The sequence below is a fragment of the Ischnura elegans genome, chromosome X (genome assembly GCF_921293095.1).
Source record: "Ischnura elegans chromosome X, ioIscEleg1.1, whole genome shotgun sequence".
Taxonomy (NCBI): Eukaryota; Metazoa; Arthropoda; class Insecta; order Odonata; family Coenagrionidae; genus Ischnura; species Ischnura elegans.
Window position 1 is genome coordinate 122,809,344 of NC_060259.1, and position 12,835 is coordinate 122,822,178.

Sequence of the window (12,835 nt, forward strand, 5' to 3'; positions counted from 1 at the left end):
CCACCAGGATATTGTGACGTCCCTGGGATGGACTCAATTTCCCACTGACCAGAATGGGATATCCCACGGATAACGAAATGTTCTATAAATATGACGTCGTGGGGACATACCCACAGGACCTTTTTAGGACATCCCATGAATACCAAAAAGAGATTATCTGAATGTTAACTGTGAAGTCACAAGGACATAAGTGACATCCACCAATGTGACCACTGTGGGACGTGCAAAAATATCTCATGGCTAGCTGCAAGATTTTGAGGTTCCTTTTGGACTCCTAAAAAGTGATACATCATTCTTGGCAAAATATAGTCACACTACTTCACACTCCAGAGACTGAGGAATAGTCAAAACAGTGGTTTATAAAAGGTGAATGGCCTCTGAAGAAGGCATAAGACAGGGAAATTGGCCAGCTAGGTAATAGTATTACCAGGGTGTCCATCCAATCAAAGCAGAAAAATTCATGCATAATTCCAGGTTTTCCATGGAAATTTTTTCAAAAATTCCAGGTTAATTTTACATGATTAGTGCGATAGATAAGAATTTTAAAATACCTAAAATGACTTCATATTTAAATAAGAATAATAAATAAATGTACATACATATATGTGTATATGTATTATTTTGAATTCCTAATTTAAGATCTTACACACAAATATAGAAATGCTACACTAAATTCAATTGGCATCGAGTCATAATTAAAATCATTACATATATGGAAAAAAACATTTTCCACAAAGTATAATTTAAAATGTAATTAATACATTGTAAAGTATACATGGACATAAAATGGGCGATGAACCGGCAAAATTTCAAGTGAAATGAATTTGAAAAATAAGATTTTGAAACTCCTGGATAGAGTAAAAATTCATACATAATTCCAGAGACTAAATTTTAACACATATTAGCAGATCCTCTTGGTGAATGGTCACCCTGATTGCATGCTTTTCTATTAAACTATTGTATTCGTACACTCTTGGGAGACATTAAATGTTTAAAATGAAACACTAAAAATTGTGTAGTTTCAATTTTAATTCGGTAAATATGTATTCAAAATGCATATACAAATCAGTTTTCACTTTCGCTATCAGATGGCGTGGGACCAGAGTTAGAGTTCAGAGTAGAGAGCAGAGTTCTCGAGTTTTTGGGTGTCCTAAAGATAGATAAAAAGAAAAATCAATCTAGAATATACATACAGGAGAGGAGAGTATGTCTTACATAATTAGCATTTATACAAAGCAAATGAAATTAAATGAAAGGTTAAATTAATATCTTTTATAATTTGTTCAAATAGAAGTCTCTTACATATCACTTAAAAATTCATGAAATGAACCATATTGATCTAATTACGGAAGTTCAAGCTCATAGATATGGGAAAAAACTAAAACTTGTATAGTAACTAGCCAGCGTATTATTTCAAAAAACAATACTGTGCAAATTATGCCACTAATATCCATACTATTACCTTCACATTGATGCCTGGATGTAAGCAACACTGCAATATTTTTTGTCAGATTGCACATTGGCTAACAACAGAAATGGTAAATACTAAAGGCTAAGGTAATCAGAGAAACCCAAGCAAATCAAAAAAGTATGTGATTAAAGACGTAATTAAGAAAGATTCCTAACATTCCCAAGAATAGCAAAGGTAGATAAGCTGTCAAATTAAAAATGATGCCTGAATGATAGAAGGTAAATGGCATAACACTTTTAAAAAGCCACTAGAACTTTCATATTTTAACCCTCTATATTTTTGCACATGTATCTGTCACAAATATCATGCCATTTTCACTACTAACAAAAACCTTTCCGTAATTAAAAAATCTCCCAGTAAATGGTCACCTTGATCGCAAACATTCTACACATACCAATATATTCTATTTGTACACTCATGGGAGACATTAAATGTCTAAAATGAAACCCTAAAAGTTCCGTAATTCTAATTTTAATTCCACCAATATTCGCTGATTGAATACAAATCAGCTGATTGGTGATAATCTTCGATTTTACATGGAATACTTTACTATAAATAATAACCTATTGTGAATTTTAACTTTTACATTTCACATTAGTATTCACAGATAATCTCATAAGGGGAGAGAGAGAGAGAGCTCGATTATACAAGTAAGCTCGATTATATAAAGCAAGATATTACAAATTTTTTTATAATATATGTAGTCAAATTGTGGTCCAGGCAAATTGTAAATGGGACATGGATGAGGTGAATCAAATTGTGAAATCTTAAATGATATTACAATTTTGGATGAAAAGGGTTTGCCAAAAAAAATTACTGTGGGAATGGAGGGGAAGTAGGACTATACTGGCTGACACTTTGCCCATATTTAAGTGCCCACTCATAAACATTGCATCGACAATACTTTGTTATATAAGTTGTGAGGAAGATTGTGCATGGTATTTCTTACACTCCTACTTAAACTCCACACAATTGAATCATACCAAGAAAGAGCTACAAGTCCATAAAATTACTCAAATTTCAATGTTCTTGCAGGTTAATAAGCCAGCTCGAGACAATACTTAACTAATTGCACATCGTGTTTAATTAGTTCTTTCTGAAATGAAGTGCTAGAGAAATGCATTCACTGATTTATGTAAAAAAGGAAATTCTTTTCCTTCTTGCTTTCCTTAACATGTATCTGGAAAATATTTTTTCATTTCAATTGATGGATGAACACAATAAGTTAGTATGTGTTACTGGTTAACCAGGATTGAAATTATCCATTGCATTTAGCAAGTAAAAATGAAGCTGAAATGATTTGATTTAGGCAATAGTATGAATATACCTCGAATATTACATATTGTCCATTACATATGGGATGGTTGGAGCTCATGAATGAATTAGTAGGCAATTTCATTTTGAGGAGGAAATTAACCTTATTATCATTGTGCTACAAATTTTTTAGAACTTCTGTAAATAGTAAAATAGTATGAATAGTAAAATCTGCAAAACCACAAAGTAAATCAAGAGTTAGTGAATTTTGTTAGCCTCATTATGAGGAGCAACTTGACAAAATATATCCACACCAAAATCATTTCTCCTTGCCTAAACCCATATTTAATGAATACTTACACCTCTCTCTCGTGCCTTGCCTTGGCATGTTTCAGCCAACCCTTCACTATGACCTCCACACTGGATTTGGTGGCTGTAGCATCCTGGTTAAGTACTATATCTGTAAAGAATGAAGACAAATAAGTTTACACACAACAATAGGAAGATAATCAAGTTTAACTTGAACCCTGGACTCAAAGACAAGCTGGACATTTACCATCAATAACTCTTCTTAATTTCAACGAGCTAAACACCCTCTTTCTTTTAGCTCCCAACCAGCTGAATTCCTGGGCTACTTCATTTCTCAGCAAACTTGCCATCACCCTGACAATGATTTCCTTCACACTGGAGCCTCTATCTTTCTCAAAGAAGACACCTAAAAGGGAAATCGGAATTTTCAGGGTAAAAATCCTTCAATAACCTATTTAAAATAATGTTTCCTGACTGGGACTCTTATATACATATATATTTACATATATACTTACATATATGTAGCCGCCTCATGGCCCAATAAAGCGGCATGCTGTCCCAATTAAGCGGAGAATACTCTGGGATATTCCTCTATTGGGATCTGTTCTTCATGATCTGCCCCAATTAAGCAGCTGCCCCAAGTAACCGGTGGACCCATTAAACGGAATATACTGTAATAATTTATGTCTCGTGAGTCGAGCAATCATTTCCACAGTCAAAGTCAGATTTGAATTTAGAGACTAATGTCGACATAAAAATCGATAAGGGTAAATCATGATCGGACTTCACTCTATTTATATTATAACCCTAAACATTAATAGTATGATATATCATACGATTTTGTTACTTGTCGTTACCTGTAAATATACAATATACAACTTGTATAAAATAAAAGTAACGACAAGTAAAAAATCGTTGATACCCTTTACAAGTTACATCGCAAAACCAGGACCAATTAATCGGCGAAAGGAAATAATTAACATTAACTCTAACCAAGTTTAAAACTCAATTAGTCAAAATTGTGCTTTAGGATAACTTCTGTCGGAATTTTCACTAGGTTACAAACTTCATTTCTGCCGAAGTTTCAAGCTCCGACTCGGGACTCGAAGTGTCGGCAGAAATGGAGTTTCAAACCTCGCGGGAATCCCGAGAGAAGTTGACCCACACCACCCACACTATTCGCCGGGTAAGCATAAAATATTTTTTCAAACTTGTACTCACCTTCTAATAAGAAACTTATAAGGACAGCGGATGCACGAATACTTAGCGGCTTCACGTAATGATGGCCGCCACAGTTTATTTATAACTATTGTTGCTATCGTTGCTATCCATAATTTGTGCCTTGACAACGCTAAATGCTTATTTATTTATTTGCAATAAACCCAAAAACAGTACATGAGACATATATGATCTTGTTTTTTTTTTTTTATTTATTTTATTTTTTTTTATTTTTTTTTTTATAAATATTTCTCGGGTTTCTAGCCGAGTGAGACTATTTTGTTCTAACGTTTCGACGGAACACTCTTCCATCGTCCTCAGAGAATGAATGTGCTGCAGGCCCGCCTTCCTGCGCTTATATAGCCGTTCAAACCACGGGGCATTGTTGTCGCCTTCTGTCCGTTATCTTTTTGATTAACGGTTTCCATTCCGTGCTTATCGTGTACCCAGAATCGCGATTTACTTTATTCCTCTCCAGCCGGATCTCAATGGCTTCTTTAAGGAGACGATCCCAAAACAAAGGTGCCTTAGAGATCACTCGAGCCTCATCAAAAGATATTATATGATCTTCCGTTAGGCTGTGTTCAGCGAGGGCCGATTTCTCCGGATGGAACAGTCTTATACACCTCTTGTGCTCTTTAATTCGTGTCTCTACCGTGCGCCCAGTCTCTCCGATGTACACTTTCCCACACTGACATGGGATACGGTAAACTCCAGGTGTTCTGAGTCCCAAGTTGTCCTTCACACGCACTAAATCCCCACGCAGTTTTTGCGGTGGTTTGTGTATAGTTTCAATATTCCGCTTTGCTAGAATCCTCGATATTTTCCCGGCCACAGTTGAGACATAAGGCAGACAAGCTCTTGCTATGGGTTTCTTATCTCTGGAAGGCATATCTGGAACGAGGAAGCTTTCAACGCGGTTATTCTTGTGCTCTGTGTTAGCTCTTAACAGGGCGAGCGAAATCTCTTTCTTCGTATACCCATTTCGGAGGAATGTTTCCCGTAGGTGATCTAATTCTTGTGGGAGGCTTTCTTTGTCTGCTATAATATTTGCACGATGCAGGAGGGTAGAGAGAACAGCTCTTTTTTGAGATGGATGGTGGTGACTTAAGCCATTTAGGTACAGGTCAGTGTGTGTTGGCTTCCGATAAACTCGGTGACCTAAAGTTCCGTCCTCCTTCCTTTGGATTAAAATATCGAGGAAGGGTAAGCTGTTGTTTTTCTCTATCTCCATCGTGAATTGAATATTTTGATGTTGTTCATTCATGTGTTTCAGGAAATTATGCAGAGCCTTAGATCCATGAGACCAAACAATAAATGTATCATCCACATATCGGAAATAGTGTGTTGGTTTATGCGTCGCTGAGGCAAGGGCTTTTTCTTCGAAGGCTTCCATATAGAAATTCGCTATTGCAGGAGAGAGTGGTGATCCCATTGGTACACCATCCACTTGCTCGTAATATTTTCGATTATGGAGAAAATATGTGGACGTTAGTACATGATGAAAAAGGCTCACTGTCTTACGGTCAAAAACGATCTTCTAGAAGCTCAAGCGTTTCCTTCAATGGAACACGAGTGAATAAAGACACGACGTCGAAGCTGACCATGATGTCTGTTTGAGCCAAGTGGAAATCTTGCAGGATCTTCACAAGTTCCGACGAATTTTTTATGTGGCGTTCACATGTTCCCACGTAGGGAGTTAATAAACCCGTGAGGTATTTGGCCAGGTAATAAGTGGGAGAGTCAATTGCACTCACAATGGGTCTTAAGGGTATATCTCTCTTATGAACTTTTGGCAGTCCATATAGTCTTGGCGGTATCGGAGCTTGTGCCACAAGCTCCGATACATGAGACCTTTTACATTGGATTTTGTAAACAAATGGTTAAATAATAAAGTATAACAAGAAACAACGACAAAAAAAAACATGATTAAATACACTCAGATATCACGTAATACTCAACTTCTATGAACGCCTCTTCCGCTCGTATGTTATGGCGTCATCTCATGTTTTCATCGGAAAGTTTAATGGTTTGACTCTTTTTAACGCTTACGTGTTTCTTCGAAATGTTTTGTCGTTTCATCTTTGCAACTTTGTAAACAATACGCAAGTTAAAAACAGTGTATAAATTCGGCCGGAATCGACGTAACGGCTCTTCTCAGGTAAAAATTGGGCCGTGTCAAAAAATATCATCGTATTTTTCATATTTGGTACTCACACAATGACAACCTTTCGCGCACAGAAGTCCGGTAACAGCATAGGTTTTATCGCGAATCGGACCCTCGAGAATTTAAAATAATTTATATGTACTTCAAAATCTTAAAAATATGCAGAGATAATTCTTTTAGTGCTATCAGGGCATAACTCGAATGAATGAGGACGTCAGTTATTTGCAGAATAATCTGGGGCAGATTTCTAATGATAAATTAAAAAAGTGTCATGTTTCATATAAAACCTTTACAGTCATTTGCCTTTGATATGATTTAATCCCAAAAGAGTAAATATTTATTGATAAATTGGTTTAAAGAGTTCATATAACCAGTGGGAATGGAATGTCCCAGTGACGGACCCGTGACGTCCGCAGGACATGAGTAGAATAATATAATTTTTCAGTAAAAATCGATATATTTCTTCATTCCCGTTATCACTCTTCAATAAAATGGGTAGAAAACCTATTAACTCTGGAAACTATCGTAAGGATGTAAAATCCCGGCGGGATACCTAGGCAACGTCACATGGATATCTCGGACGTCATCAGGACATACGAGACCAAATTAGGATATCCTGATGACGTCCTGTGCTGTGTGGGTAGTGCAACTTATGGTCTCCACTCCCATCCACTGCTGAAAAAGTGTAGAATATTGCTGGTGGAATTAAGAGACCCTAACATTTTCACAGTAAACTCGTTTAAACGTTTATACCATATCATGTGAAGTAGATTGTGAGGGTAAACAATACTAATCTTGAGAATCATAATCTTTTTACTAAGCATGTGAAATAGATTCGGTCATAAAAACAGAACGACAGAATTAAATATTTTAGTGAAAACATACTAGAAAACGTGAAACATTGAGATTAAAAAAATGCAAGAAAAAGACTCGGATGTACGATTTTACAGCCTTTAAAAGTTAGTTTCACAAGTCATCAGCAAAAGGTGGTATAACACTGGGTGCTTTCCATTCATGCGACTCATGAGTCGACTAGTGCCGACTCGCGGTAACTGTTTATAACTCTCCAATGAGGAACTTGCATGGGTCGTAGATTGCTCTAAAAACTATTTTGAATAAGTCAAATGGATACATTAGGTCGCAAAAATACCTTCAGTTTCTCCATTCAACATCAAAAGAAATAAAAAAATTGCATTTAAAATCGAGAAAAATTTCTCTGAGCCGACCACTGCGCGAAGACACCCGAGCGTTGCCGAGGCCAGGCGTGACGTCATAGGTGCCTAAACAACCGTAGGGAGTAGGGAAATACGCTGAGCGCATGGTGTAAAATTTGTTTTGAGGGAGTATTTAGCCGCTCATCGTCATTTTATTTTGTTCTGTTATTCTTGGGCAAGTTTTCCTATTGCTATTGTGCCTAGATTATTTCTTGGGATATTAATAATGCGGCATCGGGATGATGAAGTACAAGCGTTTCACTTCGTTTGTTTTGGTTATCAGAAAAATGGATGATAACGTTGCCACTCGTTCGAATAGTACACCTGAAATTCATCTACGTCTACATAATACCCCGCAAGCCGCCTAAAAGGCGTGTGGCATGGGGTGTTAGGACACCAGCCTTTTTTTAGGACACCAAAAATTGATGCCACGACCCTCATGGAATTTGTTGAGACAAATTATTGCTATACGTCGGCGGCAAATCGAGTTGTAAAAGAAACTTGTAATACTGGAGGATAACGATCGTAAGCTGTGCTGTTGACATTAGAGTAAGCTGTGCTGTTGAATTTGGCAACGCCGGATTAACGGAGAAGGTAGTCCTATCCGTCCTACGGTACGAATTCACAGCAAAACAGTCTGCACACAATCCACATGTGAGATCGCGAATCGGTTCCGCTGCCAACACACACACACAAGCTACAACCTATTTCAATAATATAGGTAAATCCATAAACAATATTCTAGCATATACCATAAAAATATAGTGGGGAATAGGCAAATACTCTTATGAAAAACTGGATGTCACTATCACATTCTTATATTCATCACGTACAACTTACAATAACAGAACTCGTTATGATGAATACGACTATTTATTCACTGATTTAAACCCTTAAATTAGCCCACACAAGTGACATTTCTCACTACTATTCGTTGAAATAATGGAATAACAAACTTCACACACAGTTTTTATTTCAATAGCGTGATCGTGAAATGTCATATCTACGGTGAACAACGGAGATTAGCACGCCACTGACAATTTTTACACTACTGTTAGACATTTATCGATAGCGTATTAGCACTTTTTACAATTCAATCACGATGGAACACTGATAACTCTTGGCCGATATTTTTCAACCTTGTCAAACTTTGTGCATTACAACCACTGGCACTGTGATTATTAGCAGTAGCTTAACGGGAGATGTCACGTTGAAAATAACACTATTTTGGCACAAAAATGTTCCAAGATGTCTCCAATCAGCGAGCAAAAGTTGCATTGACTGGAATTCACCCCATAATACAAGCACAGACAGTCCTAAACCACGAATTCTCCGGTACCTACGAATAAACGGATGAAGTTATTGTATATAAAAGCTAAGCGGACATCAGTAAACATCAAAATCGTTCTAATTACATACTTAAATGAATGATATGCCGTCGATAACATCAACTTACAATTAACGTATCCCCCTTCCAATGGCCGTGGCTCAGACTCCTACAACGATGTTATTTAGGTATTATCAAATTTTTTGTTTAACTGCTCCAGCTTTATATTTAATGCCCTTACTCAGATATTAATATTATAAATGATGCAAAATACGAGGGCTTCCAAGCCTCTATCGTCGGATATTTATCTTTAAATACAAAATAATCAACACGTCTAACAAACGAAGCTCTCACAACTGCTGGCAACTATTACAAACAATCACAACAATAGCTTCGCGTGATGTTTAGGCACCTTTGACGTCATCTAGGCTTCGTCGGCAGTGGCTTGGGGGGTGAGGGAGTTTTTCCCGCGCTTTAAAATTCGTTATATTTATCATTAAATATCTCGCGAACGAAAACTCACATTTACATGCGGTTTTCTTTGTTGTATTCAGAAAATAATTTTCTGTCCGCCTATGAAATAAAAAAAATTCATGCAAGTTCCCCATTCCTGCGCGTTTTCGTTTGTTGACTTGTGTCACAACAGTCGGCGACACACATAGAATGGAACACGAAAACCGCGACACAAGTCGACTTGTGTTGACGTGTGTCAATGAATGGAAAGCACCCATTGTGTGCTCTTGCTAGCCATAGCATAAGCAATGGCCATGTTTTTGATTTTGACAGCGACGAAAGTTTAGATCATGAGGCTAATTCGAGAAAAAGAATATTCAAAGAAATGGTTCACATATCTAAATCAATTTACAGTTGTAATAAAAAAACTGACATTGAAAACCTTAGCAAAATTATTTTTATTTAATAAATCAAAATTAATGGTAAAAAGGTTTGGTAATAGCTTAGTAATGTAATATCAGTAAATATGTACAAAGGTAAGGTATGTCAAAATTTTTTGTGCATTCTGTTCATATATATAGTGACGTAACACTCATGGTTCTGCAAACATATCGCGTGACACAATTTCTACCAGAAATTCCCATCACACTCACCTTCTTAGTGCATTGATGCCCTGACGGGATTATCTCCTCGCCGTTCCCATAAGGATTTTGGACCCTAGATTTCAAAATAAATTCCAAAAAGGGCACCACTAAGGCCAAATTGAACCCCTGAAGCCAGCTCATCAGTCGATCGAGCAAGAAGGGAACTCACCTAAGGGCATTGGATCATACGATCCCGATACGTTAACGACGACCAGATTTGAATCCGAGCGTCGAACAAGTCGAAAAGGCACAGTTCAGTAATCAGAATGACCACGTCTTTTGTACATTTAAGTGAATTAACCATTTATTCTCATTGAACCAAATTACTCCACACAAATTAACGCATAACTTCCCCCAAAATATCTAAAGCTAATGAAAGATGTAATGATTGGTTGGTTGGTTGGTGAATGATAAGATGGAATTAAACATGAATATTACAAAACAATTTGGCAATTTCAAAAATATACGGTGGCAAGCATCAATAAGAAAATTACAGGCTCCTCAGGATAATGTGAAAAGTCTTTAGACGACAGAACGGGAGAATTGTGATACAGAATGTAGGAAAATATGACTTTCTCGTCAAAAAACAAATAAAAGAGTTAAACGCGTTAGGGATACTCGTTTGTGTGTGAGAGACGCACTCCGAAGGAATCAGTCAGTGATGAGGGGACGGGATCACTGATCAGGGTGATCTCTGGAAATGGGGAGATTCGTGAGTACTTAATTATGCTGTGATGCGGCTCCTTACTGGATCCTTGCTCCTGTCACAGTCCATAGTACTCGTTGACGTTGTGCGGGAACTGCGTTGTCTCCATTTGCCATCCAGGAGGGCCTTCCTCCCACAGTGGATGATTCAGCAGTCAACCCCGTAACGGCTGTGGCCGGCTCAGCTAGTAGCGGCTCCCCCTTCCACTCTCTCGTTCTTCCGTCCTTATCTCTCTCCGAGAACTCTTGTTTGCCTACTAACTCGTCTGCCCTTCATCTGCTCACGTTCACACATTTCTGCCCCTTTTTATATCTCACCAAAAAAACCTATGATACTCGAAATGCACTGTGGTATGTATGTAGATGACCACCAAAATAGTACCAAGAACTCGCTCGATTTGAACGCTGCGTGGATCACGACCAGCAAAAAACAAGCGCATCAGGAAGGAATATAGCGACCCTATCATTACAATATATTTTTTAAATTGTTTTATTGTAAAGAAAACTCTATCGTAACATTTATTTATTTAACAAAGTGTTCCTACTCAACCTTGAAAACCTTAGGATCGTGAATAAGCTGTGAATTTCGTACACCGTTAAAAAAAAAAAACTGGAAAAAGCCGTCAATGAACCTGAACCAGTGATGTGCAATTCTTGTTACGCTACCAGTGACGTGCGCAGACTGGGAGACCGCAATAAATCAAAAATTCATAAAATGTTGCTACGCCATTTTTATTGTTTTGTTTAATTTTTCTTTAAATGCTTCTCTATTCTTAAACTTATAATATAATTTTTACATTCCCAATACGAACCAATTTGTCAGTAAAAATTGTTATTTGAAACTGGATGAAAAACTGATGACAAAAACTATAGGGTGGTTTCCTATTATTTTTTTAATTGCCTAAATTGAAAGATTATTACCCCTGGAGTACGTATTTCACGCTTTTAGATTTTTAAATGACGATATCTATTTTTTGCGATTAAATGAAAAGTGAAAATTTTCAAGCGCGCGAAAACGCGACGGCTAAGCATGAATGCCGGGAAAACTCCATGTGACGTCGTTCTGGTTCCCGCTGCTGCAAGTGAGGTGACCTTGGGGCGAGGCTTTGAGTGCTGATACAACACAGGATGCTAGCAGGTAGCGCTTGGTTTTAATAAGGATTATTAATACCTTATTAAACGAAGAAAACACTCCGACCTTAGCCAGTTTTAATAAGTGATTATTAAGACATGTTTCCCTCAGCTCTGTGCCTCATGCAAACATTGGTAATCTCAGACAATGTAAAACTCCTATCTACTCGTATAGAAACTAGGTCCCTGTGACGTCACGTGGAGTGGCATCGCATGGGCGACAATCCGGCTTTTTTCAAATGAGGATAAAATTGACCACTAATTTTTGTCTAAAGTGGATTATCTAAAATCAAATAATTTGTATATTATGAACACACTAATGGTGGGTAATGAATCGCAATCAGTCTTTCGTTTTCTTTGATGAAGGAAACTGCCCTATTTCAGCACACCGTATGGCGGGATGGAGTCGTTTGTGGAGGGGAGGGAGTCGTGATTCACCGAATAAGACTCTCTGAGCTCACAGCTCTCTCGCTCTGCTGAGTTCCTCATTCCAACTGACTCACTCTCACACTGCCCATCACTGCATTCATTCAAAGTTGAGATCTTCGGTTGACGTATGTCTTAGAGGGGAGTTTGCAGGTGGAGGCCTCAAACGTAGCTGATATATGTTTTGCGAAATGAATGCCTTCAAAGGAAGGAAAGTGGTTGGTCAGGTCCCGTGGAAAGTATATCGTGCGAATGGAAAGAAATATGGCACGATTCGCTAAAAATTGCTACGGGCTAATATATAGCTGAACAGCGCTTTGGCACGAGTGCTTTTGGAAGCCACTAGTGATTCAATGGCTACGTTTTAGACTTAGGCGGCTTTAAAAATTGAGGAGCCACCTATCATAACTGGAAAAGAGTACATTTTGAAAGAAACAAACTATTTTTTCAGATCGGTCAGAAGCCATACAATACGAGAGATAATTCGCCCAAGAGATGCGTATGGGAATTTTTTAT

General features: G+C 37.6%; 1 protein-coding gene across 1 annotated transcript; it reads right to left on the reverse strand.

The window, feature by feature from the left end:
* Positions 1 to 1,011: 1,011 nt before the first annotated feature.
* LOC124170958 lies at positions 1,012 to 3,582 on the reverse strand. Its single transcript, XM_046550044.1, has 4 exons — positions 3,550 to 3,582; positions 3,282 to 3,440; positions 3,086 to 3,185; positions 1,012 to 1,150 (listed from the first exon to the last, which is right to left on the reverse strand). Exons 1-4 carry the CDS (start codon positions 3,566 to 3,568, stop codon positions 1,066 to 1,068), a joined length of 363 nt encoding a protein of 120 aa, XP_046406000.1. The 5' UTR covers positions 3,569 to 3,582; the 3' UTR covers positions 1,012 to 1,065.
* Between the last annotated feature and the right edge of the window lie 9,253 nt (positions 3,583 to 12,835).

What these genes read in the sequence shown, in the direction of transcription:
- LOC124170958 (XM_046550044.1), bottom strand. An exon ending in ATTAAGAAGAGTTATTGATG is followed by an intron (nt 3,186 to 3,281) that starts GTAAATGTCCAG and finishes CATTCTTTACAG; the next exon opens with ATATAGTACTTAACCAGGAT. An exon ending in GCAAGGCACGAGAGAGAGGT is followed by an intron (nt 1,151 to 3,085) that starts GTAAGTATTCAT and finishes ATCTATCTTTAG; the next exon opens with GACACCCAAAAACTCGAGAA.